The 26,032-nt window shown below is 55.9% G+C and overlaps 12 protein-coding genes and 1 non-coding gene across 13 annotated transcripts; 6 read left to right on the top strand and 7 right to left on the bottom strand.

Moving 5' to 3' along the window:
- Positions 1-178: 178 nt before the first annotated feature.
- On the top strand, positions 179-762 carry BGZ61DRAFT_336760 (ubiquitin-conjugating enzyme/RWD-like protein; the record flags this gene model as incomplete). Its single annotated transcript, XM_046238991.1, has 2 exons — positions 179-371; positions 437-762. 2 exons carry the CDS (start codon positions 179-181, stop codon positions 760-762), a joined length of 519 nt encoding a protein of 172 aa, XP_046112403.1.
- An 898-nt stretch (positions 763-1,660) lies between these two features.
- BGZ61DRAFT_488866 (family 62 glycosyltransferase) lies at positions 1,661-2,840 on the bottom strand (the record flags this gene model as incomplete). The annotated part of the gene is made up of 2 exons (XM_046250156.1): positions 1,661-1,681; positions 1,734-2,840. 2 exons carry the CDS (start codon positions 2,838-2,840, stop codon positions 1,661-1,663), a joined length of 1,128 nt encoding a protein of 375 aa, XP_046112402.1.
- A 762-nt stretch (positions 2,841-3,602) lies between these two features.
- Positions 3,603-5,352, top strand: BGZ61DRAFT_19167 (uncharacterized protein). The gene is made up of 8 exons (XM_046237804.1): positions 3,603-3,833; positions 3,907-3,993; positions 4,218-4,249; positions 4,300-4,331; positions 4,385-4,436; positions 4,496-4,562; positions 4,618-4,765; positions 4,817-5,352. The coding sequence occupies exons 1-8, from the start codon at positions 3,786-3,788 to the stop codon at positions 5,305-5,307; spliced, it is 957 nt and encodes a 318-aa protein (XP_046112401.1). The 5' UTR covers positions 3,603-3,785; the 3' UTR covers positions 5,308-5,352.
- A 17-nt stretch (positions 5,353-5,369) lies between these two features.
- On the bottom strand, positions 5,370-6,021 carry BGZ61DRAFT_438659 (uncharacterized protein). Its single transcript, XM_046244266.1, has 2 exons — positions 5,566-6,021; positions 5,370-5,515 (listed from the first exon to the last, which is right to left on the bottom strand). The coding sequence occupies exons 1-2, from the start codon at positions 5,794-5,796 to the stop codon at positions 5,465-5,467; spliced, it is 282 nt and encodes a 93-aa protein (XP_046112400.1). The 5' UTR covers positions 5,797-6,021; the 3' UTR covers positions 5,370-5,464.
- Positions 6,022-7,407: 1,386 nt separating this feature from the next.
- BGZ61DRAFT_t11 lies at positions 7,408-7,509 on the bottom strand. The gene has a single exon. It is a non-coding gene; the product is annotated as a tRNA-Leu (tRNA).
- A 369-nt stretch (positions 7,510-7,878) lies between these two features.
- BGZ61DRAFT_488865 (uncharacterized protein) lies at positions 7,879-9,426 on the bottom strand (the record flags this gene model as incomplete). The annotated part of the gene is made up of 3 exons (XM_046250155.1): positions 7,879-8,297; positions 8,351-9,242; positions 9,295-9,426. The coding sequence occupies 3 exons, from the start codon at positions 9,424-9,426 to the stop codon at positions 7,879-7,881; spliced, it is 1,443 nt and encodes a 480-aa protein (XP_046112399.1).
- Positions 9,427-9,730: 304 nt separating this feature from the next.
- On the top strand, positions 9,731-13,664 carry BGZ61DRAFT_438653 (tRNA synthetases class I-domain-containing protein). The gene is made up of 8 exons (XM_046244265.1): positions 9,731-9,971; positions 10,032-10,130; positions 10,197-10,826; positions 10,876-11,892; positions 11,945-12,404; positions 12,454-12,487; positions 12,541-13,072; positions 13,125-13,664. Exons 1-8 carry the CDS (start codon positions 9,941-9,943, stop codon positions 13,529-13,531), a joined length of 3,210 nt encoding a protein of 1,069 aa, XP_046112398.1. The 5' UTR covers positions 9,731-9,940; the 3' UTR covers positions 13,532-13,664.
- On the bottom strand, positions 13,665-16,037 carry BGZ61DRAFT_438652 (pre-mRNA-splicing ATP-dependent RNA helicase PRP28). Its single transcript, XM_046244264.1, has one exon. It carries the CDS (start codon positions 15,906-15,908, stop codon positions 13,710-13,712), a length of 2,199 nt encoding a protein of 732 aa, XP_046112397.1. The 5' UTR covers positions 15,909-16,037; the 3' UTR covers positions 13,665-13,709.
- A 69-nt stretch (positions 16,038-16,106) lies between these two features.
- BGZ61DRAFT_19019 (ribosomal protein of the large subunit) lies at positions 16,107-17,176 on the top strand. Its single transcript, XM_046237791.1, has one exon. It carries the CDS (start codon positions 16,251-16,253, stop codon positions 16,815-16,817), a length of 567 nt encoding a protein of 188 aa, XP_046112396.1. The 5' UTR covers positions 16,107-16,250; the 3' UTR covers positions 16,818-17,176.
- BGZ61DRAFT_438647 (Diphthamide biosynthesis protein 4) lies at positions 17,171-18,073 on the top strand. The gene has a single exon (XM_046244263.1). It carries the CDS (start codon positions 17,327-17,329, stop codon positions 17,867-17,869), a length of 543 nt encoding a protein of 180 aa, XP_046112395.1. The 5' UTR covers positions 17,171-17,326; the 3' UTR covers positions 17,870-18,073.
- Positions 18,074-18,338: 265 nt separating this feature from the next.
- BGZ61DRAFT_488862 (14-3-3 domain-containing protein) lies at positions 18,339-19,404 on the bottom strand (the record flags this gene model as incomplete). The annotated part of the gene is made up of 5 exons (XM_046250154.1): positions 18,339-18,464; positions 18,524-18,594; positions 18,651-18,892; positions 18,954-19,260; positions 19,344-19,404. The coding sequence occupies 5 exons, from the start codon at positions 19,402-19,404 to the stop codon at positions 18,339-18,341; spliced, it is 807 nt and encodes a 268-aa protein (XP_046112394.1).
- A 3,381-nt stretch (positions 19,405-22,785) lies between these two features.
- On the top strand, positions 22,786-23,233 carry BGZ61DRAFT_525704 (mitochondrial ATPase inhibitor, IATP-domain-containing protein; the record flags this gene model as incomplete). Its single annotated transcript, XM_046252818.1, has 2 exons — positions 22,786-22,904; positions 23,005-23,233. The coding sequence occupies 2 exons, from the start codon at positions 22,786-22,788 to the stop codon at positions 23,231-23,233; spliced, it is 348 nt and encodes a 115-aa protein (XP_046112393.1).
- Positions 23,234-23,446: 213 nt separating this feature from the next.
- BGZ61DRAFT_438638 (Nsp1-like C-terminal region-domain-containing protein) lies at positions 23,447-26,031 on the bottom strand. Its single transcript, XM_046244262.1, has 2 exons — positions 23,842-26,031; positions 23,447-23,784 (listed from the first exon to the last, which is right to left on the bottom strand). Exons 1-2 carry the CDS (start codon positions 25,804-25,806, stop codon positions 23,596-23,598), a joined length of 2,154 nt encoding a protein of 717 aa, XP_046112392.1. The 5' UTR covers positions 25,807-26,031; the 3' UTR covers positions 23,447-23,595.
- Position 26,032: the final 1 nt, after the last annotated feature.

Here is a 26,032-nt window from a genome sequence, read left to right as displayed (position 1 = left end):
CTGGAATAAGGGCATCATCCGCCGATCGCTTGACTATCTTCTCCGGCCTCGTCATTCCTACGTCCTACGGAGTACATCCCAGCATCGTCACTACTTTCTCGATTAAACGTCATCCCCGCTGCTGCCGACGGAATCCCACGAGCCAAACCACCTACCACCACAAGCGCGCGCATACACAATGCCCAGGCCATCAGCATCCGGCGCATCTTCCTCGAGGACTGCGACGAAGCGACTCAGCAAGGAGCTCGACACATGGCGCGTTGAGAGCAAGGACGAGACGGGCATAGAGCGCCTCGGGCCCGTCGATGACGGCAACTTGCTCGAGTGGGAGGCCGTCATCAATGGCCAGGGCGTAGGCAGTGGCTACGATGGTACGCGCCACCTCTTCCCGCATCGCATCGATACTTGGAGCAATAGCTAACCTTTCCTTCTCTAGATGGCCGCTGGCTCATCTCCATCTCCATCCCGTCCTCGTACCCGCAGAAACCACCCAAGATGACCTTCGTCACCCCCATCGTCCATCCCAACATCGCCCTCCAAACAGGCGAGATCTGCCTCGACCTGCTCAAGGACGCATGGGCCGGCACCTACAGCATCCTCGAGTGCGTCCGCGCCGTCCGCATGCTGCTCAGCTGCCCCGAGACCGATAGCCCCCTCAACGTCGACGTCGCCGCCCTGCTGCGCGGTGGCGACACCCTCGGCACGCGCAAGCTCGTCGAGTTTTGGATTCACGACTCGGACGGTAGGTACGGCGGGCCCTAGGCCGTCGGGGCCTTTTGCGCAAGTGATTGGGTGCCGGGAAAGGAGAGCCGACGGGTTTGAACGAGTGTGCTAGTATTGAATGAGATCGAATCGAGATGAAAGCCCGGGACATGGACAAGATTGGTCTGGTTGAGGCGATAAGGAGATGGGCTACGAAGCACGCTTTTATCTGGAGTTTGGGACTGGGTTTTACACAATGGCTTTCTTCAGCTTGATTGTCGGCATCGGGATTGGAGACATTTGGGTGATTGAATCAGGCAGGCATGGGTTGAGCGACGTCGATTTGAAAATGATCAGATACCAGAACAACCAAACGCACCGTCAAGTGCGCACAAATACTAGTCAAGGGGACACTGCAGATACCGGAATTGGCGTGCTTTCCTTTTCGTAAGAATCAATGACAAGGCATCGCCCATCGCCGTGAAGGCGCGCACATGTACATACATGCCCCGTCTATCCCAATCCTCTCCCTGTCCATGCCTGCGTTCGTCGCGGTGGACTTGTATCTTACAGAAATTCACAATCGAAACAAGACCACAAAAAAACAGGAACCCTTCCAAGGCCGCCAATGCAATGCACACGGGGAAACCCCAACCCCCTCCGATGATGTATGGCGTCCGTACTCCTCGGCACCTGTCCCTTTCTCTTCCCCCTTTCTTCTCAGTTGCTTCACCGCCATTTTATTTCCTTGGTGGTTGTATGGATAGATGTATACTACAAAAACGCCGTAACCCTTACCCGCCCAGATTCGAAGACGTGTTTGCCGACGGTCGCTCGGGATGCAAGGGGCGGCGGCCGTGCTCCCTAGTGAAATGCACCGTGTCCCGTCTCTCGCATGTCATGTCGTAATAGGAGCAAGTTCGCCGAGGGGGTCGACAACCCCAGACATGAGGATCCACTACTCGTTATAATGGTAGACCTGGATGAATGTTAGGGCTTGCACACAGAATGACGTGGGTTGGGGTACTGACCTTGTAATTGGGCAAACCCCACGGTTGCCAGCCCAGCCGCTTCGCCATCTTGGCGAATCCCTCCGTCTCAATGAGGTGGTAAAAGGAGAAGGGCGGGAACATGGCACCATCGCGATGCACATCCGCTTTGACCAGGAGGGCGGTACCACCGACACCATCCAGGGGTATCACAGCTCGAGGATCGCCGTCCGCGGTTGTCAGGTACGCCATCAGCGTGCGGTAGGTCGCCATCTCGGCATAGCCCTCGAGAAGAATCTCGTCGGGGCCCATCTTGGAAGCCAACTCCAGCGCCGTTGGGCTGTCCTGCCAACTGTTGAAGTCGTAAGGTCGCTCGGCCATCTGCTTATGCTCCTCGTCATAGTACCGTTGGAAGCAGTTGGGAACGATCAGTGGTTTGTCGTAGGTAGCCAGGTCTTGAATCAGGTCAGGCGGGGTCTCAATGATGTCCGAGTCAAGCCACAAGACCCATGAGGTATCGGGGCCCAGGGTGGTGAAAAGCAATGAGTTACGAGCCTTGGCCATGACTTCCCGTCGAGCCTTCTGGTTATGCATCTTGTGTCGCTCACTCTCATCCTGAGACTGTAAGGCCGGCTCGAAATCTTGTCGCAGGATGATGATGCTCTTGAAGCGTTCTTGCTCGGGGCCGTGCTTCTGTGTCTTGTGTATCCTCTCCTGCAGTTCGGTCGTGGCCTGGTTGCCCTCCTTGGTTTTAGGGAGGATAAAGCCCAGAGTGATGAGCTCGTGGGGGTAGCTCAGTTTCAAGAGGTTGTCCCAATACCCCTGATAGAACCTGGCCATGGGGGTCAGGATCAAGACATTTTCTCGGTTCTCGATGGGCGACGTGGTGATGGTGACATTGTTCAGGTTGTAGTGGGCAACAGGCGGGGGCTTGAGCTGGATGCCAGAGCGCGAGCTGGGCTTTCGGTACGGGGATGTCGGCGGCGAGAGGTGATGCTCAGCGGTTACGGCATCGAGTCGGCGCGAGGTGACGGATGAACCAGAGGGGGCGACGAGGAAGACGATGATGAAGACGCAGAGAAGGACGCCGAGGGCGAGGGTCAAAGGGTTCGTCTTCTTAAGACGGACTGACCCCATGGGTCTAGCCATGGGCGCCGTCTGGGTTGGGTATTACCCAACAAAAGCAAGTCGAGGTTAGGCGATCGACGACGGGCGAGGATACCGACTATCTGGAGTCGGACGCTGGCATGAAGCTGGATCGAATGCGAGAAAGAATCGAGAGGCGAAGCGCACGCGCAACGCAAGAGGGTGGCGGCGGTTCTAGGGGGGGTTGAAAAGATAAAAGGGGAACCGAAAAGAGGAGCCGGGTCGCGATGATCAGACACACAGAAGAAACAATATCAGGAATACGACGGGATGAATTACCAGTCTAGGGCACCGGGCTGCCAGACACGCCAACAAGGGGATGGGGGCTCGTCCGTCTCGAGGAGGACAGCTTAGAGTTGAATTGGAGATCTCAAACTAGTTTAGCGCGTCTCAGGTCGGAGAAACAGCGGGCCGAAATGCCACGATGCTTGGTCTGGAGGGCAGTCCGAGAGGTGAAGATGAGGAAAGAGGGAGTGTAGAACAGCCAGTGTTCGGTGTACATGTTCACGCTGCAGCTGCGGTAATGCTTTTACAGGTAGGAATTGGTTCTCCGTCTCTTGCTCAACGTTGCCAAGCATGAAGTCTTCTCTCATCCGTCGCCTGCAATGCAAGGATCACTTACCCGTCGCTCCTTACAGCTGCAACTGGATGTGGTAATACCCCCACTTCCCCACGCCTTATCCCCCGATTCGTCCCAGACAATAGCGGCTCAGCCTCCATCTGCCTGTGGCTGAGAGCTATCGGTACGTACTCCGCACGCCGACGCCGAGTGCCAGCCAGGTGCCAACCCAGCCGCGTCGAGTCCACTGCACCAGCGTCGAGCCTTCTTCTCACCAAAGTCGCACTTCTTCCTTGACGCAACTTCGCCGCTTCTGCACAGAAATTTCTACTCTACACCTGAGATATCCAACCAATATCGAAGACTTCGTCTTGACCATACCCGCCGCAATGGTTGACAAAATGGATCGCGGTCTTGACGAGATCATCGCTGACACCGTATGTCGTCTTCCGGTCTCGCGCTGGCGCCAGCCTTGCGACCTGTTCCCGACTCGACTGACTCTCTCGCCAGCGACCCAACAATGGACCTCGCAACCGTCGCGGTGGAGGTCGCCGACGCGAGCCTCGTCAGGACTACCCCCGTGATGGGGTAAAAAAGGTCAGTCTCTTGCCATCCGCCGCGCTGCCTTTCTCCGGATTCCAGGGTTGACGTCGGTGTCCCAGGTTGATCTATCCTCCCTCCCGCCCGTCCTCTGATGATGCCTACTCGACCTCCTCAGCCCTCCTCGCAGTCCATCCATCGATGCTCGGAGCTTTTGGCTGTTGAAGACGGCTTGACACGCTGAAATTCGTTGCTGACCAGAGCATCCTTCCCTCCAACAGTCCTTCCGAGACGACTCCCGAAACCTCGACAGGTCAGTCGCCATCCAGAAATTTCCTTCGACCGTCCCCTAATTCGAAATAGTGAATGGGTACATGACCGATATGAAGAGAACAGTAACAACCTGCGCCCTCCATTTTGATTTTCTTGGAGTCTCACCTATTTTCAGACTCTCGCAGAGGCCCTGCTGCGCCGCGCCGTCGCCGCGAGTCGCCTGAACAGTATGCTCTCACCAACCCTTTCAACCCAAGCCCGACGATCTAACACCTTGCTCCTATAGCGACTCTAGGGGCTCAAAGGTCCGCGTAGACAACATCCACTACGATCTTACCGAGGACGACCTTGATGTACGTTTCGACTAACTAAACATACGCGCAACACGATTGCTCACTCGAATTTTAGGAGCTATTCAAGAGAATTGGTTCAGTTGTCCGACTGCAGCTGCGCTACGATCGTGCCGGTCGATCTGAGGGCACAGCCTATGTGACTTACGAGCAGAAGGAGGATGCCCAGGAGGCTGTCCGACAGTTCGATGGTGCCAACGCTAACGGTAGGTCCCAAAAGATCTCCTCTAAGGTCTCCATATGCTGAACAAATATAGGACAACCCATCCGGTTGACTCTGTTGCCTAGCGGCCCAGCCCGAAATCCCTTCGACACGGCTGTCATGCCTGGCCGCCCCTTGGCGGAGCGAATCTCTGCTCCTGGAGATAGAACTCGATCTCTATCCCCTCATCGCCGGATCGACGACGAGGATGCTTCCCGTAAGGGCATTGACAGATACGTCCCTGGCCAGGGCAGCCGATCGAGAAGCCCGATGCCTCGGAGACAACGTGGTGGTCGTCGCCCTGGTGCGCGCCGAGACAACAACAGCCGTGATACTCGAGACAACCGAGAAGGGGGCAGGGATCAGGAGGGTGGACGAGGAGGACGTGGCAACCCTCGCGGAAAGAAGACGCAGGAGGAGCTTGATGCTGAGATGGAGGACTACTTTGGTGGTAGCACGGCTGCTCCAGAGGCATCCAACACGGCGGCGGCCCCGGCTCCGGCGCAGGCTCATGCACCCGTGGACGACATGGACATGATTGAGTAACTGTCTTGCCAAAGTTCAACTATGTACATCACCAGAATGCTAAGCGCATCCATAAGCTGAAGATTACACCTTTCATGCTTTATAAACTCTTTACCTCGACCTGATTACTCGCAACCATGGAGCCTTGTTCAACAAATCGTGATTCCTATCGACCCCTCTACCTTGTTTCAGTGCGGTTATTCCCAGGCCAGGAGTAAGACAACTGGCCCTGGGTTGGTTAGTCTCCTTGTCCATCGCCAGACTGGGGAGGATACTTACACTACCCAGAGACAGGTTTCGCCCCGTCACAAACCCATTGAATGAGACATCAACACTCAAGCTCATATTCAACCTCAGACTATTTCCCCTCGATACCCCTCTCTCTTGTCCAGCTCTCGTTTCGGCCGTTGGAGATTGCTGATGAATGGTTTGTTGTCGGGTTGAGGTACCTCCGCGGGCTACAATCATGCCTCGAGACGATGCTTCCTGTGATCGTTGTTGCGCCACCATCCACTGCGTGGTTTCCGTTCGGGTCTGGAAAAATGCACCATGTGATTGTGACGCATCTTTATTGTCCAATCGAGCAACAGATGTCCGGGGATTTCGTGATGATATTGATCGTCTGGTTCCTGCTAAAGTTCGAGAAACTGTTCCAGGGCGTATCGCTTCGGGTTCGTCTGAGTCTGAAAGGTAGTCACTCTCCGCAGCATCGTCGTCTTCGTCGTCGTCGTCGTCGTCGTCGTCGTCTTCGTCGTCGTCATCGTCGTCATATTCTTCATCTTCATCACTCTCTTCCTCCGACAGGTCGATGCTCTCTATGTCATCTTCATCAGATGAGTCGAGACTGTTCCTGTCATCTTCGGAGGGTATGTATGTCCCTTCTGATGTAACGATCTCGTTTGGCCTTCGCACCTTTCGACGAGTGTGCACCGGCGCAGTGTTTGGTTGCTTTTGTTTCCCGGATTCCGACCCTGGTGCTTGGGATGTTAATTTGGCCGCCTTGGGTGCCATGATTTAAGCGGGCTTTTAAAGGAGCTGCGACGGCAATATACGTCTGGGATTTGATGACTTTGGTCACAGATTGAAGCTAACTTCACATCAATACGCTATAATTTCTGGGCGGGAGTAGTGTGTTATAATACAATCGTGTCTCTAATCGTCATGATGTAACCCTGTTGGGGCAATCGGGTGATCGAGAATACTTACCCCGCGACGACCAAATCTGGTTTTCTGGCAGCCCACGTTTCCAACCCTGGACGAGTGACGTCGACCAGCGCCGTGATGGGGGGTTACGGGTCGTGTTGAGACGCCGGCTGTTGTTTCTTGGCCTTCTGTCATCGACGACGACAGTCATACGACTATCGGGGTTCATGTAGACTCCGCAACAATGTGGATGGGGTCCGAGTCAGCCGTTACTTCAAAATGATGTATCTCGGTACGGCTGTGTGGATCTATATACCTACTCGGTATACTCCAAATATCGTACTTATTACGGTCCTCCTGATTGAGTTTTCGATTCAAAGTAGAGCTGTATATCGAGGTCGTGATGACTTGGGGCGAGTTGCCGTTCACTTACCCTATACTTGCTCCTCTGATATCTTGTGGATTAATCTTCACACTCCCCGGGTAGGTAGGCGCAGTTTCTTTTATTTTACTGGTATTGTATAGAATTAGGACATGCGTGTGCTCGCTTTGGAAGGCTATATTGCAACATATTCTCCCTTCGTTTGGCAGCATATAAGTCTTTGGCGGAATAAAAAGTAAGTCGAAAAGACTTGAGATGAACAAGTAATATTGAACATCATGAAGTTGACGGAGTCCTATAGTTGAACATCACACGGTTAATTAATTACGGCACCGAGATTAATGCACTGTCCCATATCCCCCCCCTATCATAGCTTCTCGTTTTGGTCTCATATAACCTCCCAAGGAGACAGACCTCTTAGATTGTGTTTCCTAATCGGGGAGCACCACGCCTGCCATGATTGGCCGTGTAATAAACAGACTTTGGCATACAGTAAAACTTTGCAAATCTCACACAAAGGGCAAACGCAACATCAAAACGGGCAATAGAAACTGCAATATGCAAAAAGATTCCGCTACATGCGCAAAAAAAGAACTTGATGAGACTGGGATTCGAACCCAGGAGGATTGCTCCACCAGGAAATTGAGGTGTTAAGGTTGACCTTAACCTGGCGCCATAACCAACTCGGCCATCTCACCAGATGCTGTGGTTGGAGCCATCCAAAATCAGAATATCCACCTCACGGGGATGTGCCGGCCAAAATGCCCGCCTGGTTCCCACTCTTTGGGATAGAAGATATCACCATGATTGGCTCAAATACAGACCAATACCTATTAGATTCCTGGGGGGAGCATATGCCAATTTGTGGCATATGTTTGAAGATTTACGAAGAAAGAATAATTACTCATGAGACCTATCAGTTGAGCCAAGATTATCTATTGTCGGATATATCAAGTTCATATTTAGGGGAGTATTATACATAGTTTCCCTCGTACACTTACACGTACAAAGCCTCCAGACCGAGCCTATCTGTGGCACTTCTCAGAAATAGAGGCCGTTCTCTGCAGCTAATCGGTCTTCCCAACAAAAACTCGAGAGTGTGGAACATTGAGTCTCCAGTCGTTGTTAAATCCCGGTGTTGTCTCAGCAGCAGCATCTGATGAGGTAACGAATACGCCCTCGTTCGACAGCGCACCGAATATATTGCCGAGGACGACTGGGCCGGCTTTAGGTCCCTCGTCTACGGGAGTGGGAGTGGCACCAGCCGTGCCGAACACGATGCCCGAGAAAGACCCACTTGCTGGCTTCGCGGGCGTCTCAGTTGAGGCAAAGAACTGAATTTTGGAGCCGACAGGGACAAAGTTGCCACCGTCCATGGCTTGGATGAACCTTTGCATCTCTTCCTCCTCAGATAACGAGAAATGGGTTCGCTGAGGGTCGAGCGATAGCAAGCCCTTCTTCGCACCCCAGCCACCGCCACCGCTCACTGGCCACTTGGATTAGCACTTTGCATTTACACCAGGTTGCCAGGGTACGTACATATCTGATATAGGCGAGCACCTTGTCCGTAGAGCTCCTGAAGGCGATTGGAAGTTGCTGACATCAACTCTGTGGCAGAGTGATTCTCATCAAAGGTCGCAGCTGGGTCTGGATCGTCTGGGCTAGAGATGCCGGCTCCGGATTGTGAATATACTGGGGGCATAATCATCGCCCAAACACCCATGGTAGACTGCTTCACTAGGTAGGACTTTCGGCTGTGAAGCTCATCGACCGCGGGTTCGAGTTCGTCAGACGCAGGAGTGGATTCGTTATTCAAATTCACACGCCTAACGATGTTACCGAAGCTTTCAGTTACCACGCGTGGGTGAGTGAGGGGAACCAAGGGTGCCCAGAGACCTAGATCTTTGACGGACTGCAACTGTTCTTCGAGAGGCAGAGTAATTTGTTGCCAGGTTTTCTCAATTCGCTCGCTGAGACGAGGTGATCCTTGGCTGAGATCGAATCGGCTCGCAAGGAGAGTAGAAGTCCGGCGGTTTAGGAAAGTGGTGTTGGCCAACGGGATGGTCAGATGAGGATTGCCAAAGTCGATGGTGAGAGCGGCGACTTTGTCAGCATCTTCAATAGCCTTAGGAGGCGCCGGAGTCCACAAATCCGGCAGGATCGAATCCTGGCGGCCTCGCAATATAGACAAGCCCTGCACCGGTTTGTTCTCGGGCACCGGAGGAGCAACATGGTCAACCACAGCACCGAGGACGTGGAACTGCTCTACCTTCTCAGTGCCCGACATGAAGTCGACAAATTCTTTCAAGAAGGCCTCATCTTCCAGGAGCTTTGCATACTGAGGTGTCGCAAGAATGACAGCTGCGTCATGGCGGTTGGGATTGGTCAATTTCACTTGCTTCTTGATCCCTTGAAGAAGTGACGACAGGTCCTGGGACAGGATCAGTTGGCTGTGGAACAGTGGCCCGTCGAGTAATACATACCCTTCTATCAGCACCCAAATCAACAGAGAAGCAGACGGATTCATTCCTGGTGGAATATGTTCTACGGCCGCCAGTCGCGATACTGCCCCAGGTCTGGCTCCTCGAAGCTCGCCATGCCAAGCGAAGTGCCATCAAGACAGCGTCATGTGGCTCTCGGAAAGACGGGGAAGTGGGCTAAGTCGTGAGGCGTTGTATCCAGGTATGTGACGAAGAGAAAGAGGGAGAAAGACCTGGAAAATTTGAGAAATAGCTTGGTAATAGCAAGTCACCATTGAGCTCGGTTCTCTCGAAAACATCACCATTTCTGGCTGAGGCTTCCCGAGTGTGGCTTTATCATGTGGCTGAAGCTGCCCCTCACCCCAGATGCTGCACCGCCACACGTAGCGCCTTGCCCCTCATCCCACCATGCACCACCACCCGATGTGAATGCCCGTGACTCAAATTTGTGGGCGATCTGACTATCAAGACTCTGACGCTGAGTCACTCTTGTTAGGTTTTTAGCCAATTTTCGTGTAGGACCCAGTCTGAGGCCCCATCTTACGGGCTTCATACATTCATCACCGGCACGACGTTTCGACTTGCGGTACGAGCACTTCGGGTGCGCTCAGTATCCCCAATTCGACCCTTGACGACCACGCGAGTTACTATGGCGACCAACACAGGACCAGGAAACCCAAGTAAGCATTGCTTGACGCCTATACTCGATCGGTCAGATCGCTAACCACTGGGCGGTATAGTTGCGGCCGGTGAGGGCTTTGAGCAGCCTACCGGCGCTGCCCCTGCTGGCGCTGCCACTGACGCTGGCGGTGCGCCCAAGGTGAAGACCGCAAAGGAGTGTACGTGCCCATCCTTGAACAATTACCCTCTGGCTCGATCGCAGGTCGGCTGACTGGGGTGCGCAGTGGAAAAGGAGCGAAAGAAGGCCGAGAAGCAGGCCAAGTTCGACGCCAAGAAGGCAAAGGTCACGACCGCCCCGAAACCCGCCAAGGAGAAGAAGGTCAAGGAGAAGAAGCCCGAGGAGGAGCCTCTGCCCAAGTACGTCGAAGATACCCCCGAAGGCGAAAAGAAGCGTATCCGATCTTTCGACGACCCCCATTTCAAGGCCTACAACCCCATTGCTGTCGAGTCGGCGTGGTACAGCTGGTGGGAGAAGGAGGGTCTGTTCCAGCCCGAATTCAAGCCCGATGGCACTGTCAAGGATGCGGGAAGCTTCGTCATTGTTCACCCTCCTCCCAATGTCACTGGTGCTCTGCACATGGGCCACGCCCTGGGTGACTCGCTGCAGGACCTCATGGTCCGATGGAGCCGCATGCACGGCAAGACGACCCTCTGGCTTCCTGGCTGCGATCACGCCGGTATTTCCACCCAGAGCGTTGTAGAGAATATGCTGTGGAGGCGCGAGGGCAAGACTCGTCACGACCTTGGCCGAGAGAAGTTCATCGAGACCGTCTGGGAATGGAAGGAGGTGTACCACAAGCGCATCAACAAGGCCCTAACCAGCTTGGGAGGATCATTCGACTGGACCCGAGAGGGTAGGTTCTATAATTTTGAGTATGTCAGACAAATACTAACGATACGCAGCTTTCACCATGGATGCAAACCTCACTGCCGCTGTCACCGAGACTTGGGTCAAACTCCACGAGGAGGGCACTATCTACCGAGCTAACCGCCTCGTCAACTGGTGCACGAAGCTCAACACTGCGCTCTCCAACCTCGAGGTCGCCAACAAGGAGCTGACCGGACGCACTCTTCTCGAGGTCCCCAATTACGACAAGAAGGTCGAGTTCGGTGTCATCGTCCACTTCAAGTACCCCGTTGAAGGGTCCGACGAGATGATCGAGGTTGCTACTACCCGTATTGAGACCATGCTGGGTGATACTGGCATTGCCGTCCATCCCAAGGATGAGCGATACACGCACCTTGTAGGAAAGACCGCCATCCACCCCTTCATTGAGGGCCGAAGGCTTCCCATCATTGCCGACGAGTATGTCGAGATGGAGTTTGGAACTGGTGCCGTCAAGCTCACCCCCGCCCATGACCCTAACGATTTTACCCTTGGTCAGAAGCATAACCTCGAGTTTATCAACATTCTTACTGACGACGGTCTGATGAACGAGAACGCTGGTCCGTACAAGGGCCAGAAGCGATTTGATGTTCGATACACAATCCAGGACGACCTGAAAGCTAAGGGTCTGTACGTTGACAAGAAGGACAACGCCATGACGGTCCCTCTGTGCGACAAGTCTAAGGACATCATTGAGCCCATAATGAAGCCTCAATGGTGGGTCAGAATGAAAGACCTGGCTGAGCCGGCTCTTGAGGCCGTCAGGGATGGCAGGATTAAGATCCGACCCGAGTCTGCGGAGAAAGGATACTTCCGCTGGCTTGAGGATATTAACGACTGGTGTATCAGCCGACAGCTGTGGTGGGGACACCAGTGTCCTGTCTACTTCGCTAAGATTGAGGGTGATGCTGTAGACATTCCCGAGGAGAAGCTCTGGTTTGCTGGTCGCACTGAGCAGGAGGCTGAGGAGAAGGCCAAGGCCGCCCTGCCTGGAAAGACGTTCACCCTTGAGCGGGATGAAGACGTTCTTGACAGTAAGTTGTGTAAGGCTTCTCTCTTTTATGACAGTGCTAACCATCCTCGCAGCCTGGTTCTCGTCTGGCCTTTGGCCTTTCAGCACTCTGGGCTGGCCTAACCAGACTCACGACTTGAAAACCCTGTACCCCACCTCCGTCCTGGAAACTGGATGGGATATTCTCCCCTTCTGGGTCACCCGAATGATCGTGCTTGGATTGAAGATGACCGGCGAGATTCCCTTCAAGGAGGTTTACTGCCACAGTCTCATCCGTGATTCCGAGGGCAGGAAAATGAGCAAGAGTTTGGGCAACGTCGTTGACCCCCTAGATGTCATATCTGGCATCGAGCTGCAGGCCCTACACGACAAGCTCTCCCAAGGAAACTTGCACCCTAGCGAAGTCCAGAAGGCCACCAAGTACCAGAAGACTGCGTTCCCTGATGGCATTCCCCAGTGCGGTGCCGACGCTCTGCGTTTCACCATGATCAACGCTACCACCGGTGGAGGAGACATTAACTTGGACGTGAGGATGTAAGTTTGTATACTGGACTTGTTTGACGCATACACTGACACGCAGTAGCATTCACGGATACCGCAAGTTCTGTAACAAGATTGTAAGTTACGCAAGTTATGACGAACTATTATGCGCCAACTAACGATTCTGTAGTTCCAAGCTACCAAGTACGTCCTGGGAAGCCTTCCCAAGGACTTCGTCCCTGCCAAGTCCGGCATTGCCCGCGGAAAGACCCTGGCGGAGCGATGGATTCTGCACAAGATGAACACCACTGCCCGAGACATCAATGCTGCTATCGAGGCCCGCGAGTTCTCCAAGTCCACCCTCATGATTTACCGTTACTGGTACAACGAGCTGTGCGACGTCTACATTGAGAACTCCAAGGCCATCATCCGTGACGGTACTGAGGAAGAGCGCCAATCCGCTATCCAGACTCTGTACACAGCTCTAGAGGCTGCCCTGACCATGATCCATCCCTACATGCCCTACATCACCGAGGAGATGTGGCAGAGAATGCCTCGACGACCTGAGGATAATACCAAGTCGATCATGATCGCCCAGTACCCCACTTACACCGCGGAGTTGGATGACCCCGAGTCTGAGGCCGCTTACGAGCTTGTTCTCGGCTGCGTTAAGGCTACTCGATCTTTGATGGCCGAGTACGCCCTCAAGGATGAGGTTAATGGTGAGTACTGATCTTCATATTACCGCAACCAAGTATGCTAACTCGTCTCTAGTCATCATCCAGGGTTACAATGAGACTTCCCTGACTACAATTAAGGAGCAGGTCGCTTCCATCAAGACCCTCAGCGGTAAGGGTATCAAGGGCGTTGAGATCCTCACCCCTGACGCTGCTCGACCCGCTGGTTGCGTTGCCTACCCTGTGTCCACCGACGCTGCCGTCTTCCTGCACGTCAAGGGCCTGGTCGACCTCGATGCCGAGATCGCCAAGGCACAGAAGAAGCTCGACAAGGCCCGGGCCAACATCCAGAAGCAAGAGAAGATCCTGAAAGACCCGGGTTACATCGAGAAGGTCTCAGCCGCCGTTCAGGAGGGTGACCAAAAGAGGCTGGCGGACGCCAAGCAGGAGCTCCAGAGCTTCGAGGAGACCATCAAGCAGTTTGAGCAGCTTAAGCTGGAGTAGGCTACCTAGATAGTGTGCGGTTTCGGATGGGATCTGTATTGCTTCTTCGCAATCAATGTGGAGGAAAGGTCAAAAAGACGGCCATGAAATAAAAAATGACGTACACATGTAGATCGCGGTCAAGAATTGAACAGATTAAATGTGTTTTCATGCTCATAGACTATCCATACTTGTTGATTTACTGACCCCAGCCTCCTTTCGAAGCCCCCCCTTCCTCTTTGTCCTTCCTTGCGCCGCCGCCTCCGTGCCGGACTGGCTTCGTTTGCGCAGCTTCGTGCCTCTTCAGCTCGTCTGGGACCTTGGAAATAGAGCTCTTGCTCAGGATCTGCTTCAGGTCGTACATGTTGTCGGAATCCTCCTGGCCCAAGAAGGTGATGGCCACACCACTCTTGCCGGCACGACCAGTACGACCGATACGATGGGTATAGCTCTCGATGTTGGTGGCCATGTTGAAGTTGACGACGAGGGAGACGTCAGGCACGTCGATACCACGACCCGCTAGATCGGTGGCGACAAGGACCTGTGTTTGACCGTTGCGCACTGAGCCCAAGGCCGCCTCTCTCTGCTCCTGCGTTTTGGAACCGTGCAGGGTGACGGCGGACCAGCCCATGGATTTGATATCGCGAGCGACGGCGTCGCAGTTGCGCTTGATGTTGACGAAGACGATGATGGGTGCCGCGTAGGCCCCGGAGGACAGAATCTCCTGCAGACGCTTCTTGCGGCGGTCTTCGCCGCTAATAAACTCAACGCGCTGCTCGACCGTGTCGACAGCCTCACCAGCGTTACCGATGGTGACGATGGCTGGGCGACGTAGGTATTTCTTGGCGATCTTCTCGACCTGCGGCGGCATAGTAGCTGTGTACATCATAGTTTGGCGGTAGCGATCACGGCCGCCGACGTAACGCTTCATGAGCTGGGCGTTCTCGGCATCGTCCGTGTCGGGCTTCTCGTTGGTGACGGGCAGGGCGTCTAGGATCTTGTTGACTGACTCCTCGAAACCCATGTCGATCATGCGATCGGCTTCATCCATGATGACGTAGCAGCACTGTTCTAAGACCAGCAGCTGGCGCTCGATGCAGTCGACCAGACGACCGGGCGTAGCCACGATGATTTCAGCACCGTTACGCATTTCGTAGGCCTGCTCCTCGAGGGAGTGACCACCGATGATGTTGACACAACGGAAGCCCAGGGGTTCGGCGAACTTCTTGGCCTCAGCCTCGATCTGCATAGCCAGTTCTCGAGTTGGGGCTAGAATCAGGGCATACGGGCCTTCACTCTTGTTCGCCTCGGTCAGGGGCGGCAGGTCGGAGATGTAGACCAGTAATGGCAGCAAGAACGCGGCCGTCTTTCCGGAACCGGTGACGGCAACGCCGATGAGGTCGCGAGCTTGTAGGGCGATGGGGATGGCGGCGCGCTGAATGGGCGAGGGCTCTTTATAGCCCACTTGGTCGACAATCTTGAGCAGCCGTTGCGGCAAATCCGACTCCTTCCAGCTACGCATCGGGTTTGGAATGACGCCGCCCTTGGTTGCGATGCCAAAGTCCTCCTTGAATATCCGCCAGTCTCGCTCGCGCATGTCGTCGAGCGTCTTCTCCGACCAGCGCTTGCCCAGTCCTGTCCGGTCTGCCCGCTGCCGGGCCTTCTCGCGCGCTCTGTAGAAGTCCTCCATTATGCCCTTTGCCCGGTCCCTCCCATTCTCCGGATCACGTTGCTCGATCATTCTGGCTCGTTTGTGTGCCCGCTCCTCGGCCTGGTCATCGAACTCGCCACCGACGCCAGCGAAGGAGCCTGATCGGTTGGCGCTCTGTTGGGTGTAGAGAGGGTCGTTGTCTCGCGAGGTGTCTTCATCTGCGTCCCATTCGAAGTTGAACTTGCGCTCCGTCGTGCGCATCCGCTTCTTCTTGGCTGAAAAGTTGGACTGTTGGTTTACTTCTGGGCCGAGATACCGCGATCGCAACAGTGATGCCTCGATGTCTACTGCTGAGCGCTTCTCTGCTGCCTTCTTGTCTGCCTTCTTGGCATCCCTTCCGCCTCGGGCATCCCCCCGACCTTCTCCTCGACCTTCTCCTCGAGAATCTCGGGCGTCTCCTCGACCGTTTTGCTGGTTCATGGCCCTGGGCCCTGTGGGAACTCGTCGCGAATCATTTGACGTCTCGTTGGCAGTCGATGAGCCGGTTGGTCGCGCAGCCCATTTCCTGTCATCTTCGCGCTTGCGCTGCGAGTCCTCGGTGGCCTTGCGCTTCTTGTCGTCTTCGTCCTTCTTGGCCTTTTCAGCAGCTAGTCGCTCTCGTTCGGCCTTGGGGATGAACCTGGGCTTCGCGGCAGCGGCGTCCGCAGCCTTCTTCTTGCGGAGGATCTCCTCGATGTCGAGGGGCATGTTGGTTTTTGCCTCGTCGGGATGGAGCACGGAAGAGTGAAAGAAAAAAAATCACCACAATCCCGGGGGCGCAAGAATTTGTATGGTTCTCGGAAAGCTTGTTCTGAGGCAGGCACGACGGAGTTGGCGAGGCTGTGGAAATAAGAGTTGGAGGCTGTCACGCAGCAGCCAATCGGGAGCTGCCTGATATCGGGTGGGACCACAATTGACAGGGTCGGAAAACCTGAGGTCGCAGCCTCGAGAACCGTCGAGACTCAGTCGTTCTGTCACCACCTCCGAACTACCCGCCAACCACCGCCCGCAGGACGTGCGATTGACCGGCCGCGGCGCCCCCTAAGCACCATGGCCTCCCCGTCGCACTACATCCAGCTCGCCAAGTCGCTGCCCGCACCGCTGCAGCGCTTCTTCGCCCGCTACCCGCCGCCCGCCATCCTCCCCGAGGCCGCCCCCAAGACGCACTACCAGGAGTCCCGGGCGAACCCCTTCCGATTCTACAAGCACCCCGTGACGGGCCGATGGCAGGACCCCGTGTACTCGCAACGCCGGCAGGCAGAGCTGGTCAAGATGGCGCGGGAGCACGGCATCGAGGAGCTGCTGCCCGAGACACGCAAGGGCACCGAGTACCGCCTGGCCCATCGCGTTGAGCACGGATTGAGAGTCAAGGGTACCGGTGTGGGACAGAAGGTCAAGGGTCACATCCACGAGCGACACATGATTGCCAAGTACGTGGACCATGCCGCAGCTGGGAGGCTGCGGATTTTGTTGGAGTGGCCGTGGCTAACTATGAACCAGGATGGAGAAGCGAAGAAAGGCCATGCTGGATATGCCCAAGCTCATCAAGGCCTGGAAAAAGGCAAGTTAAAATCTGCGAATGATGTATCTGATCATTCGGTTCGCAATGCTAACTGACAATTCGCAGACTGGCAAGCACGGCTGGACCAAGTTCCCGAAATAAAGAGAGCGATGAGAGAATGGACAAAAAACGGCTTTGGCGCACCTGTACATGTACCATGTATTTCTATGTACAAGAATCTCTATGAACGTCTTGTCGAAAGATTTTTACTACGCATTACCTGGATACGATGGCCTTTACCCGATCCGCTTAAATGACAGACACGAATGCATGCCCCCTTACGGATGGCGAAGTTTGGTAGCTTAGGCTAACATGAACATCCTGATGGAGGCAATTATAAGCCTAGAGAAATCCAAATGCCCTTTACTAGAGGCTCTCTTCTCAATGCATCATGTCCATGTAGACAGCTTCCTCCGTCAGCTTCCCGCACAACCCGATGTATCACGTGATATCAAACGCATCCAAAGCTTGAGAATTCCACATCTCGACATCTGGAGCCAGGGCCGTCCTCTCATCCGGGATATGAGCTCGCTAAATATACCTGAGTCGACTGCTCTCACTCATCATGGCGGCCGCACAACCCGTCGATGGGGTCACGCACTACCAAGTCCTGAATCTCACGCCCACCCTCATCGACACCCAGCACGACCCCACGGCCCTCATTAAGCGCGCCTACCACCGCGCCCTGCTGCGCAACCACCCCGACAAGGTCTCTGCCTCGCCAGCCTCAACTTCCTTTACCATCGACCAAATCACCACCGCCCTCACCGTCCTCTCCAGCCGCTCGTCCCGCACCGCTTACGACACGGCCCTGCGAGTCTCCCGCCCCGCAGCCAACGCCCAGAGCCGCGACGCGACGTTCCAGACGGGTGTTGAGAACGTCGACTTGGACGATCTGGCGTACGACGACGCGAAAGAGTGCTGGTATCGGCCCTGCCGCTGCGGAAACGACCGTAGTTATATCTTCCGGGAGACCGACCTGGAGGAGGTGGGGGATGAGGGGGAGCTTGTGGTGGCGTGCTTGGACTGTAGTTTGTGGCTTAGAGTGCACTTTGCCGTCGTCGACGACGATGAGGTACCAGAACCTGCAGCCAAAGAGAAAAGTTGATTCTTACCTGTGCCTGGCCTTAAGACCCGTATGCACCGTGATGCTTTGATACACTCCACCAATCCCGTCTATGATGGCCCAGTCAAGTGCCAAGTCATGTTGACTAATTGCCCGGCTCACATATCGTTGAGTAACAGACTGCCCCTCCCCCGCCTTTGTCGGTTAGAAATCGGAGCAACAACAAACGCAGCACGTTGCAAGGTATTATCTTGATGTATTGAAAGCAATTTTAGTATTTTTATTTGTCCAGACGGTCACGCATTAGAGTCTAAAGCAGAACCTCCAAAATGCTCTTCTTTCGGCCTCCTTGCCATTCCGTTGGGGGAAAAAAGTCAGCCCCTCCATGGTGCTTCTGTGTGTACCGAAACGATGCCGAAGCTCTTGATCAAAAACGAGGTCTTCCGTCCACTCCGTAGACACCAGCCTGCCCGAAACCTGCATAGAGTCATCATGATTGATAATTGTCAATTTACTCGGCAGCCTTGGGCTCCTCAGCGGGGGCGGGAGCCTCAGCGGCAGGGGCGGCGGCATCCTCCTTGGGGGCATCAGCCTGGCCACTGGGGGCCGTCTCGGCCTCGGAAGAGGTCCAGAGAGTCTGGTTTCCACATATTAGCTCACTAGTAATTGACCGTCGATAAGGAATCGGGAACATACGAGGTTGTCGCGGAGGAGCTGCATGATGAGGGTGGAGTCCTTGTAGCTCTCCTCGCTCAGGGTATCAAGTTCTGCGATATCCAGGTCAGTCTATTGATATGCAGCGAATCGTGGCTGTGCAACATACCGGCAATGGCATCATCGAAGGCCTGCTTGGCAAGGTGGCAAGCCTGGTCGGGGGCGTTGAGGATCTCGTAGTAGAAGACGGAGAAGTTCAGGGCAAGACCCAGGCGGATGGGGTGGGTAGGGGGCAGCTCGGTCTGGGCAACCTCAGTAGCAGCCTTGTAGGCCTCGAGGGACTTGTCGGCGGAGTCCTTGCGGCGGTCGCCAATGGCGAACTCGGCGAGGTAACGGTGGTAGTCACCCTTCCTGTTATCATGTTTTAGTCGTCGGGACGCAGAACAAAGGGGACAAGGCGGTTGGTGCGCACATCTTGTGGTAGAAGACCTTGGACTCGCCAGACTTGGCGGAGGGGATAAGGTGCTGGTCGAGGACCTCGAGGATGTCGTCGCAGATCTTGGCAAGCTCGGCCTCGATCTTCTGTCGGTACTCCTTGATCAGGGTGACCTGGGACGAGTTGCCCTTGGACTCCTCCTTCTGCTCGATGGAAGTGACTATTCTCCAGGACGCACGGCGGGCACCAATGACGTTCTTGTAGGCGACGGAGAGGAGGTTTCGCTCCTCGACGGTGAGATCGCGGTCCTCAGAGGCGACAATCTTCATGTTCTCGACCATCTCTGTGGACGCGCACCGGGTCAGCGCGAGGAACCCCTCGAAAAAAACACCAGCACAACCGGCCGAGATTGGAGATATGACATACCCTCGTAGCGCTCAGCCTGCTCGGCGAGCTTGGCAAGATAGACAGCATCATCGTTACCCATTTTGGCGGTGTTGACTAGATTCGGGTGACGGGTTAGTAAGGGGGTGGTTGTGGATTGTCAGAGAGGCGGTAAGGCACGGTGACGAGAAGGACGAGTGGCGGGCGCAAGCAAGGTAAAAGGATCAAAACAGGTGCGATTGTGACAGGGTGAAGACGGCAGGAAGAAATGGCGTTGCAGAAAACGATGGACGAGGGAAGAGGGAGATGCGCCTTGCGCGTGTGCAAATCCGAGGTGGACGACACGACGACGACTCGGTGAGGCTCCCCGCTCCTGGCCCGTCCGTCGGTGGCGGGGTTCGATGACACCTCCTGGCAGGGCGCGAGGGCAACGACGAGCGGCAATGGAGCAGCGACGGGGCGTCTCAGGAGCGTCGACGACGAAGCAGGCGAGGAATCGCGGTGGTTGAGAAGCCCGTTGGAAGGCAAAGAGGAGGGATGGGAGATGCGTGTTCGCTTTTGCCCTTGGGGGCAATGACGACAGAGGGGGGGGTAAGGAGGCACAACAACAACACAGCACAACAGCAGGAGTGCTGCGAGAGGGGGGCGACGACGTACGTACCGGGAGTCGTGGATGTTAGAGAAGGAAAGAGAGAGATCGGAGATGGGGAGAGAAAAACAGTTGCGACGGCGGTCTGAGAGGAAGAATCAGTTTTGCGGGACGGCGGAGATGCGATGGAGGTGGATGCAAGCAGGAGCAGGAGCAGGAGCAGGAGCAGGAGGAGCGTACAGTAGTAGGTCAGTAGGTCAGTGGTCAGTCAAGTCGGGGGGGCTTCGGGGTTGTTGGGGGATTGGGCAAGTTGGTTGACGAGCGAAAACGTGGGTGGATGGAAATTGGGAAGGGGCTTTTTGGGGGGCTCAAGGGGGCTCTACGTACCTATAGGTACCTTGGGACAGGGCGGTCCAGGGCAGGGCGGCACGTACAGCGGGCTGAGGGACTTGGGACTTGGGGGACCAGGCTGGGACGGACGGGCTGGGGACGGGCTGGGGGACAGGGTGAGGTGGCCACTGGCGGTGCAGCGAGCGGCGAGAGAGTGCGTGGGAGTGGCTCGCCCAGGGCGCCCGTCGCTGTTATGCACGCCCCGGATCGCCCAATCCGCGGTTGTGTTTTGCTCGGGGTGTGGAATGGGATCCCACTTGGAGTCTCACGTGCAAGCAGAGGTATCTGAGTGGTCACAGAGATCGGCCTTCTGGTCACTCTTTTGCGTGGCATGCACAGCCGCAGATAGTGCGGCTACTTGAACGGTACCTGACAGAACCAGGGGGTGGAGGGGAGGAGGGAGGCGAACGAGAGGAGGCGAGGTGGCCCCAGCACCAGCACCAGCACCAGCACCATTGGAACAGCTCCCCCTCCGCAACAAGCTCTCCCCCGTGCTACAGCAGCCCAGCCGTCTATCTCAGGTACAGGTAAGGAGGTGCGGAACAGCCCAGTACAGTACAGCCTGGACGGACGCGGTTTCAGTGACCCGACCAGGCACTGGTAAGGTACCTACCGATGGGGGGGATCCAGAGGCAGCCCAAGTGGATGTGATGATCGAGGCTCCTTTCAAGCGCTGAGCCTCCTGTATCCACCCGCTGCAAGGCCACTAATTCATCATCGCCTTGCCTTGGGTTTGCCTGTCTGCCTGTCTGCCTGCCTGCCTGCTGGTTTGCTTAGGGCTCCCACGAGGCTGCAATGATATCCCACTCGTCCAACGCACAGGACTTGGGATTGAAATGCCAAAAGACTCTGATTTGACCTCAATCTGAGCACCGGGAACGGGAAGCCGTTTCAATGGCTGTGCGTGGGCGACGGCCGTGTGTTTCTGCTCTGTGTTGCGTCGTGTTGTGCGTTGTGTCACAGGAGTCAGAGTGTGTGTGTGCGTGCCCGCGGTGGGGTGGGTACGAACGAACAAACGACGCAACGACGCAACGACGCAGCAGCAGGGAAGGGAGAGGAAGAGAGAGGAAGTCCCTCCATATCGTCATCATCATCATTGTCGTCATGCGTCCGGCTGGCTGGTACCCTCCATCCCGCCCATGGCCCCCCCATCATTCACCCCAAAACACGCCTGTACCAAGGCATTGAAGGCTTCGGGGAGGCAGAGGCAGCTAGAGGCCCGGTTCCCGCATTGAGTCATCCCCAGTCAATCTCCCGCCTTGTCCTTGTTTTGTCTCTGCGACTCGCCGCGACACCAGACACCACCCGGGATTCACTCGCAACTGGTGTTTCATGCCGCCCACTCGTTCGTTTCTTTCTTCAATGTGCCTGTGCCTGCGCCGCGTGCCTTGGCTGCTGCACCACTCACTCTCCCGTAAAGTCCCAGCCACATGGCTTTGCCACTGTGTTGAGGAGAGTGTCGTACTATGTAATTTGGCGTGCAATCGTCTGTTTTGTCTCGTCTTTGTTATCCACGCCTACCTAAGTTATCTGATTAGATCGATTTTGGCCCCAGCGCGCCTAATCCTGCCTCTCTAGCATCAATGGTTGAGTGTTTCGCCTTTGACACTGTACGACTCGGTGCCTGTCAAGAGACAATTCCCCCACTACCTGCCTCACTCTGCGTGGGAAGTTTGTCGAGTGTTGAGCGATATGCCATCAAGGGAGATAGAACTCTCGGCCGATTCCTGACGACCCCGCGCAGCCCAACTTGCTTGCCTGCGGACGTGCGCCCACGATCTCGTGATGTCTGCCTTCGCCTTACTGCCTCGCTCATCGCCGAGCCCTTTTTTTCGTCATTTGCAGCCCGGTTCACGCCACCCGCACTGTCACGGGACGACGTTTGCAGAGTAGGTAGGTGGTAAGGTGGTAGGTAGCAACGTGGTACGGAGCGCTAGCCGTGCAAGCTCCCATCTCAAGCCTGTGACGCCACAGTCCAAGTGAAGCCGTCATGTCACTCCCAGCCAATTCAACAAAGAAGGGACTTCACTCCCGGCTGTCGTAGAATCCCCGTACTCACAGAAACCACAGACCAAGAAACCCCAACCGACAGGGCTGACACCTTACCCAAGGCCCCCGACCAGGAACCCCCAGGACGCGATCCCGGACTTGGCTGCTCGAATTCTCGACGCTCGTAGGCTGCGTCCGGCTGCCCGCATCAACCCTCGTCGCCTTTCCTCCAGATCCGAGCTCCTAAGCGGAGACGGCCGGGATTTACCGCCACTGCCCGTCGTCCGCGTTACGCCGGTACCTCGCCTCCCACGGTTCCACCAAGCAACACGTCGGGTCCCCGCTTATGACGCCCAGAGTGCCCGTGACAGCCCCAGGAGCTCAATCAGATCATTCCTCCAATTGCTTGCCGGCTCGCTCACAACCTTTAACTACCCTCCCACGTCATCGTCACACCCAAAGAACACCGTCCAAACCACCAACCCTTCGACCGCACACCATCCAATTCTCGCAACCATGCTTCGAACATCTTTCCGCCAGGCCGCTGTGGCCCGTCCCCTCCGCTGCTTCTCCACCACCGCCCGCGTCATGACCGAGGGTGCTACCGGCTCGCCTCCCAAGACTGGCGGCGCAGGGTAAGTCGTCGAGCTTTTCCCCTCCCCAAAGAGACGCAATTGTCAATTGCCACACCCCGGCAATTGATTGCTCCCCGGACAGCGCTGATCATTCTTCCAGCGACGCGTTCCAGCGACGGGAGAAGGCCAACGAGGATTACGCCATCCGCCAGCGCGAGAAGGAGAAGCTCATTGAGCTCAAGAAGAAGCTCGTCGAGCAGCAGGGCCACCTCGACCGCCTCTCTAAGCACATGTACGCCAACCACCCTGCCTCCCCAATTGAAACCCCCACAATCCCAACCAAGCTCGAGACCATGCTGACCCTCTTCTTCTTCTCCTCCTTACAGTGATGAGATCACCAAGAGCCAGGGCGGCGAGCAAAACTAAAAACTCACAAACACCTCAAATTGTCGTTAACGGATAGCTCGGGGACCCGAGGTCGCGGGGAAGCTTGTTGAGGGAGATTGCTTCAACTCATCAGCACATCGCATCAAGGACATGGCAGATCATCCAGAGTTTGCCTTTCCACAGTCTAAGCTAGTGTACAAGAACATTTATGTATTGCACCCCGAGTGCAAAAACCAATCGGTCCCTCTCACTGCAACGTGTTGGCCATTACATTGGCTCCACGCCTTATATCTCTCCATCTTGCGGGGTTCCCTGTATTCCTTCCCAAACTCCAATACTAACACAAAGCGCTCTTCTCCCCGCTTCACCTCCGTCCCATGTACGATCGGTAGAAGCTCTCTGCCGCATCATTGTCCGAACCAGCGTAGTGGTTCCCCAGGTTGCTGCTCGCCTTCTGGGCTGCCGCCACCTTGCCTTGCAGGGCCGAGGCATTAGCATCGATCCACTGCAACTGCGTAAGATGGCCGTTGAGGACGCGAACAATCTGGCTCAGCTGCGTCGGTTCGTTAGCCCGTCTGTTTGTATTTGAATTGTCCGGGGCGGTACTTACAGGGTCTTCAGGCTTGACACCCTTGCTCAATGTGCCCGAAATGTCATTGATCTCCTTCACCATCTTGGAAAGGTCGCGCGACTTCTCATCCAGCTGCTGCGTCAACTTCTCAGCGAGCTTGTATGTTCTCTCACGCTCCTGGTCAGGGCCTGCTAGCTGCTCGCCAGGGCCAAGTTGCTTGGCAAACATGTCCTGGACTTCAGACTCATACCGATCTAGCCAGGCCTCAAGCTCATCCTGCTGGCTTTCGACAGCTGCCAGTTGGCGCTCGATCTCGTGGCTAGCTCGTTCGGCCTCAAAGGTATCAAGATACAACTTCTGGATCTTCTCGCCGTTTTCCACCAGGTTTCTGTCCCAAGTCGATACGGTCGTGGCCTGCTCCTTGAATTCCTTCTGGTACTTGGAGAGATCTGAAGCCCAGCGGGTCACAATATCCTCCATAGTCTTGTTCTTGAGTCGTGCCATCTGCGAAGTTGGTCCAGTCGTAGAAGCACCCAGCGCGCTTGTAGTTCCGTTCTGAGTTGCGGGCTTCGCAGCGTCCTTGGCAGCATCCGTGGTCGTCTTGGCGCCGAACAGACTGGCACTGGCCGGGGCAGCAGATGTCGTAGGCGTCGCGGTTGTCGGAGTAGTCTGGGCTTGGGTCGTGGCTGCGGTTCCGAAGAGGGCGCCCGGAGGCTTCGTCTCGGTTGTGGCTTTGACACCGCCACCGAACAAAGCTCCAGCGGTTGTAGCGGCAGCCGGAGCGGCTGTGGATGCTGCAGTTGTTGTAGGCTTTGCGCCAAACAAGCCTCCAGCAGTCGCAGTTGTCGGAGTAGATGTAGCTGGAGCGGAAGTAGTGGCTGCTCCTCCAAAGAGACCACCAGCAGGTGCAGAGCCGGGAGCCGAAGTTGTAAGCGACGCACTCTTAGCACCAAACAGAGTCGCCGCACTTGAACCAGCAGCAGGTTGTGTCGATGGAGTCGCCTGGGTAGTAGCAGTAGCGGTATTTGCGCCACCAAACAGACCTCCGGAGGCGGGAGCGGTGGTTGCAGCTGGTTTACTGCCAAAGAGTCCTCCAGAAGCGGGAGCGGTGCTCGTCTGGGCACCGCCAAAGAGACCTGACGATGTTGGTGCTGTTGTGCTGGGCAAGGCAGCAGGAGCAGCAGGCTTAGCCCCGCCGCCGAAGAGGTTGGATACCGCTGGTGATTGCGCGGTGGTATTCTGGAACAAATTGGATCCGGCAGGCTTCGCAGAGCCGGCGGGAGGTGCTCCGGCAGGAGTGGTCGATGCTAGAGAGAACATGGGCTTTGCAGGAGTTGCAGCCGTAGCAGGAATAGCTCCTTGGGCGGTGGCCGAGCTGGCAGCTTTGTTTCCAAACAAACTGTTGCCAGTGCTGGCGAAGAGACCCCCCGCAGGTGCCGCCGAAGTTGTGGCCGCTCCTTGAGTCTGGTTGGCATTGGCCTGGCCGAACAGACCACCACCAGTGCTGGGGGCACCACCGCCAAACATGTTCGATGCCGGCTTGCTGCCTGTGTTGCCCGCGCCTCCGAATAACCCTCCACTGGCTGGAGCGGTGCTGCTGGTCGCACCACCGAACATGCCTCCACTGGCCGGAGCAGATGTCGCGGGCGTGGTGGAGGTGGCGCCTCCTCCAAAGAGACCTCCTGTCGCTGGAGTCGTGGAGGTGTTTCCGCCAAAGAGACCCGGCCCAGATGAGGTCGGGGTCCCAGAGGAAATGGCTGGCGTGGATCCGCCGCCGAATAGTCCACCAGCAGGCTTAGCCGCAGCGCTGTTCTGCTGACCAAACAAACCGCCAGTGCTTCCAGCGGCAGCGGGTGTTGTGTTGTTATTAGCACCGGTCGAGCCGAAGGAGAAGCCGGTACTGCCAGTGGCACTCCCAAACAGTCCTCCAGCAGACGGCGCTGAGGTTGTTGCGTTGTTCGAAGGCGCGCTCGACGAGCTCGGGGTTCCAAAGCTGAACGACATGGTGGCTGGGGATGAGGATCAGGTTCCTCGACTCGCGGTGTCGTCGGTCGCAGCGCCTGCAAGACGAGGACTCAACAATCGGCCGTTCAATTTCACAGGGCCTTTTGAGAATTTCGTGAGACTGGCGGGCTCTCGGCGAGGATTCGCGATGAGTTGGTTGAGGGAGGTTGCGATGATGGCGATGGGATGCCGAGACTCCAAAGCCTTTGGTAGCTTTTTTTGTGGT

Source organism: Ilyonectria robusta (assembly GCF_021365365.1).
Source record: "Ilyonectria robusta strain PMI_751 chromosome Unknown BGZ61scaffold_1, whole genome shotgun sequence".
Lineage (NCBI taxonomy): Eukaryota > Fungi > Ascomycota > Sordariomycetes > Hypocreales > Nectriaceae > Ilyonectria > Ilyonectria robusta.
The sequence above is the reverse complement of the archived record's forward strand: the minus strand, read 5'-3'. Positions and strand labels throughout refer to the sequence as shown.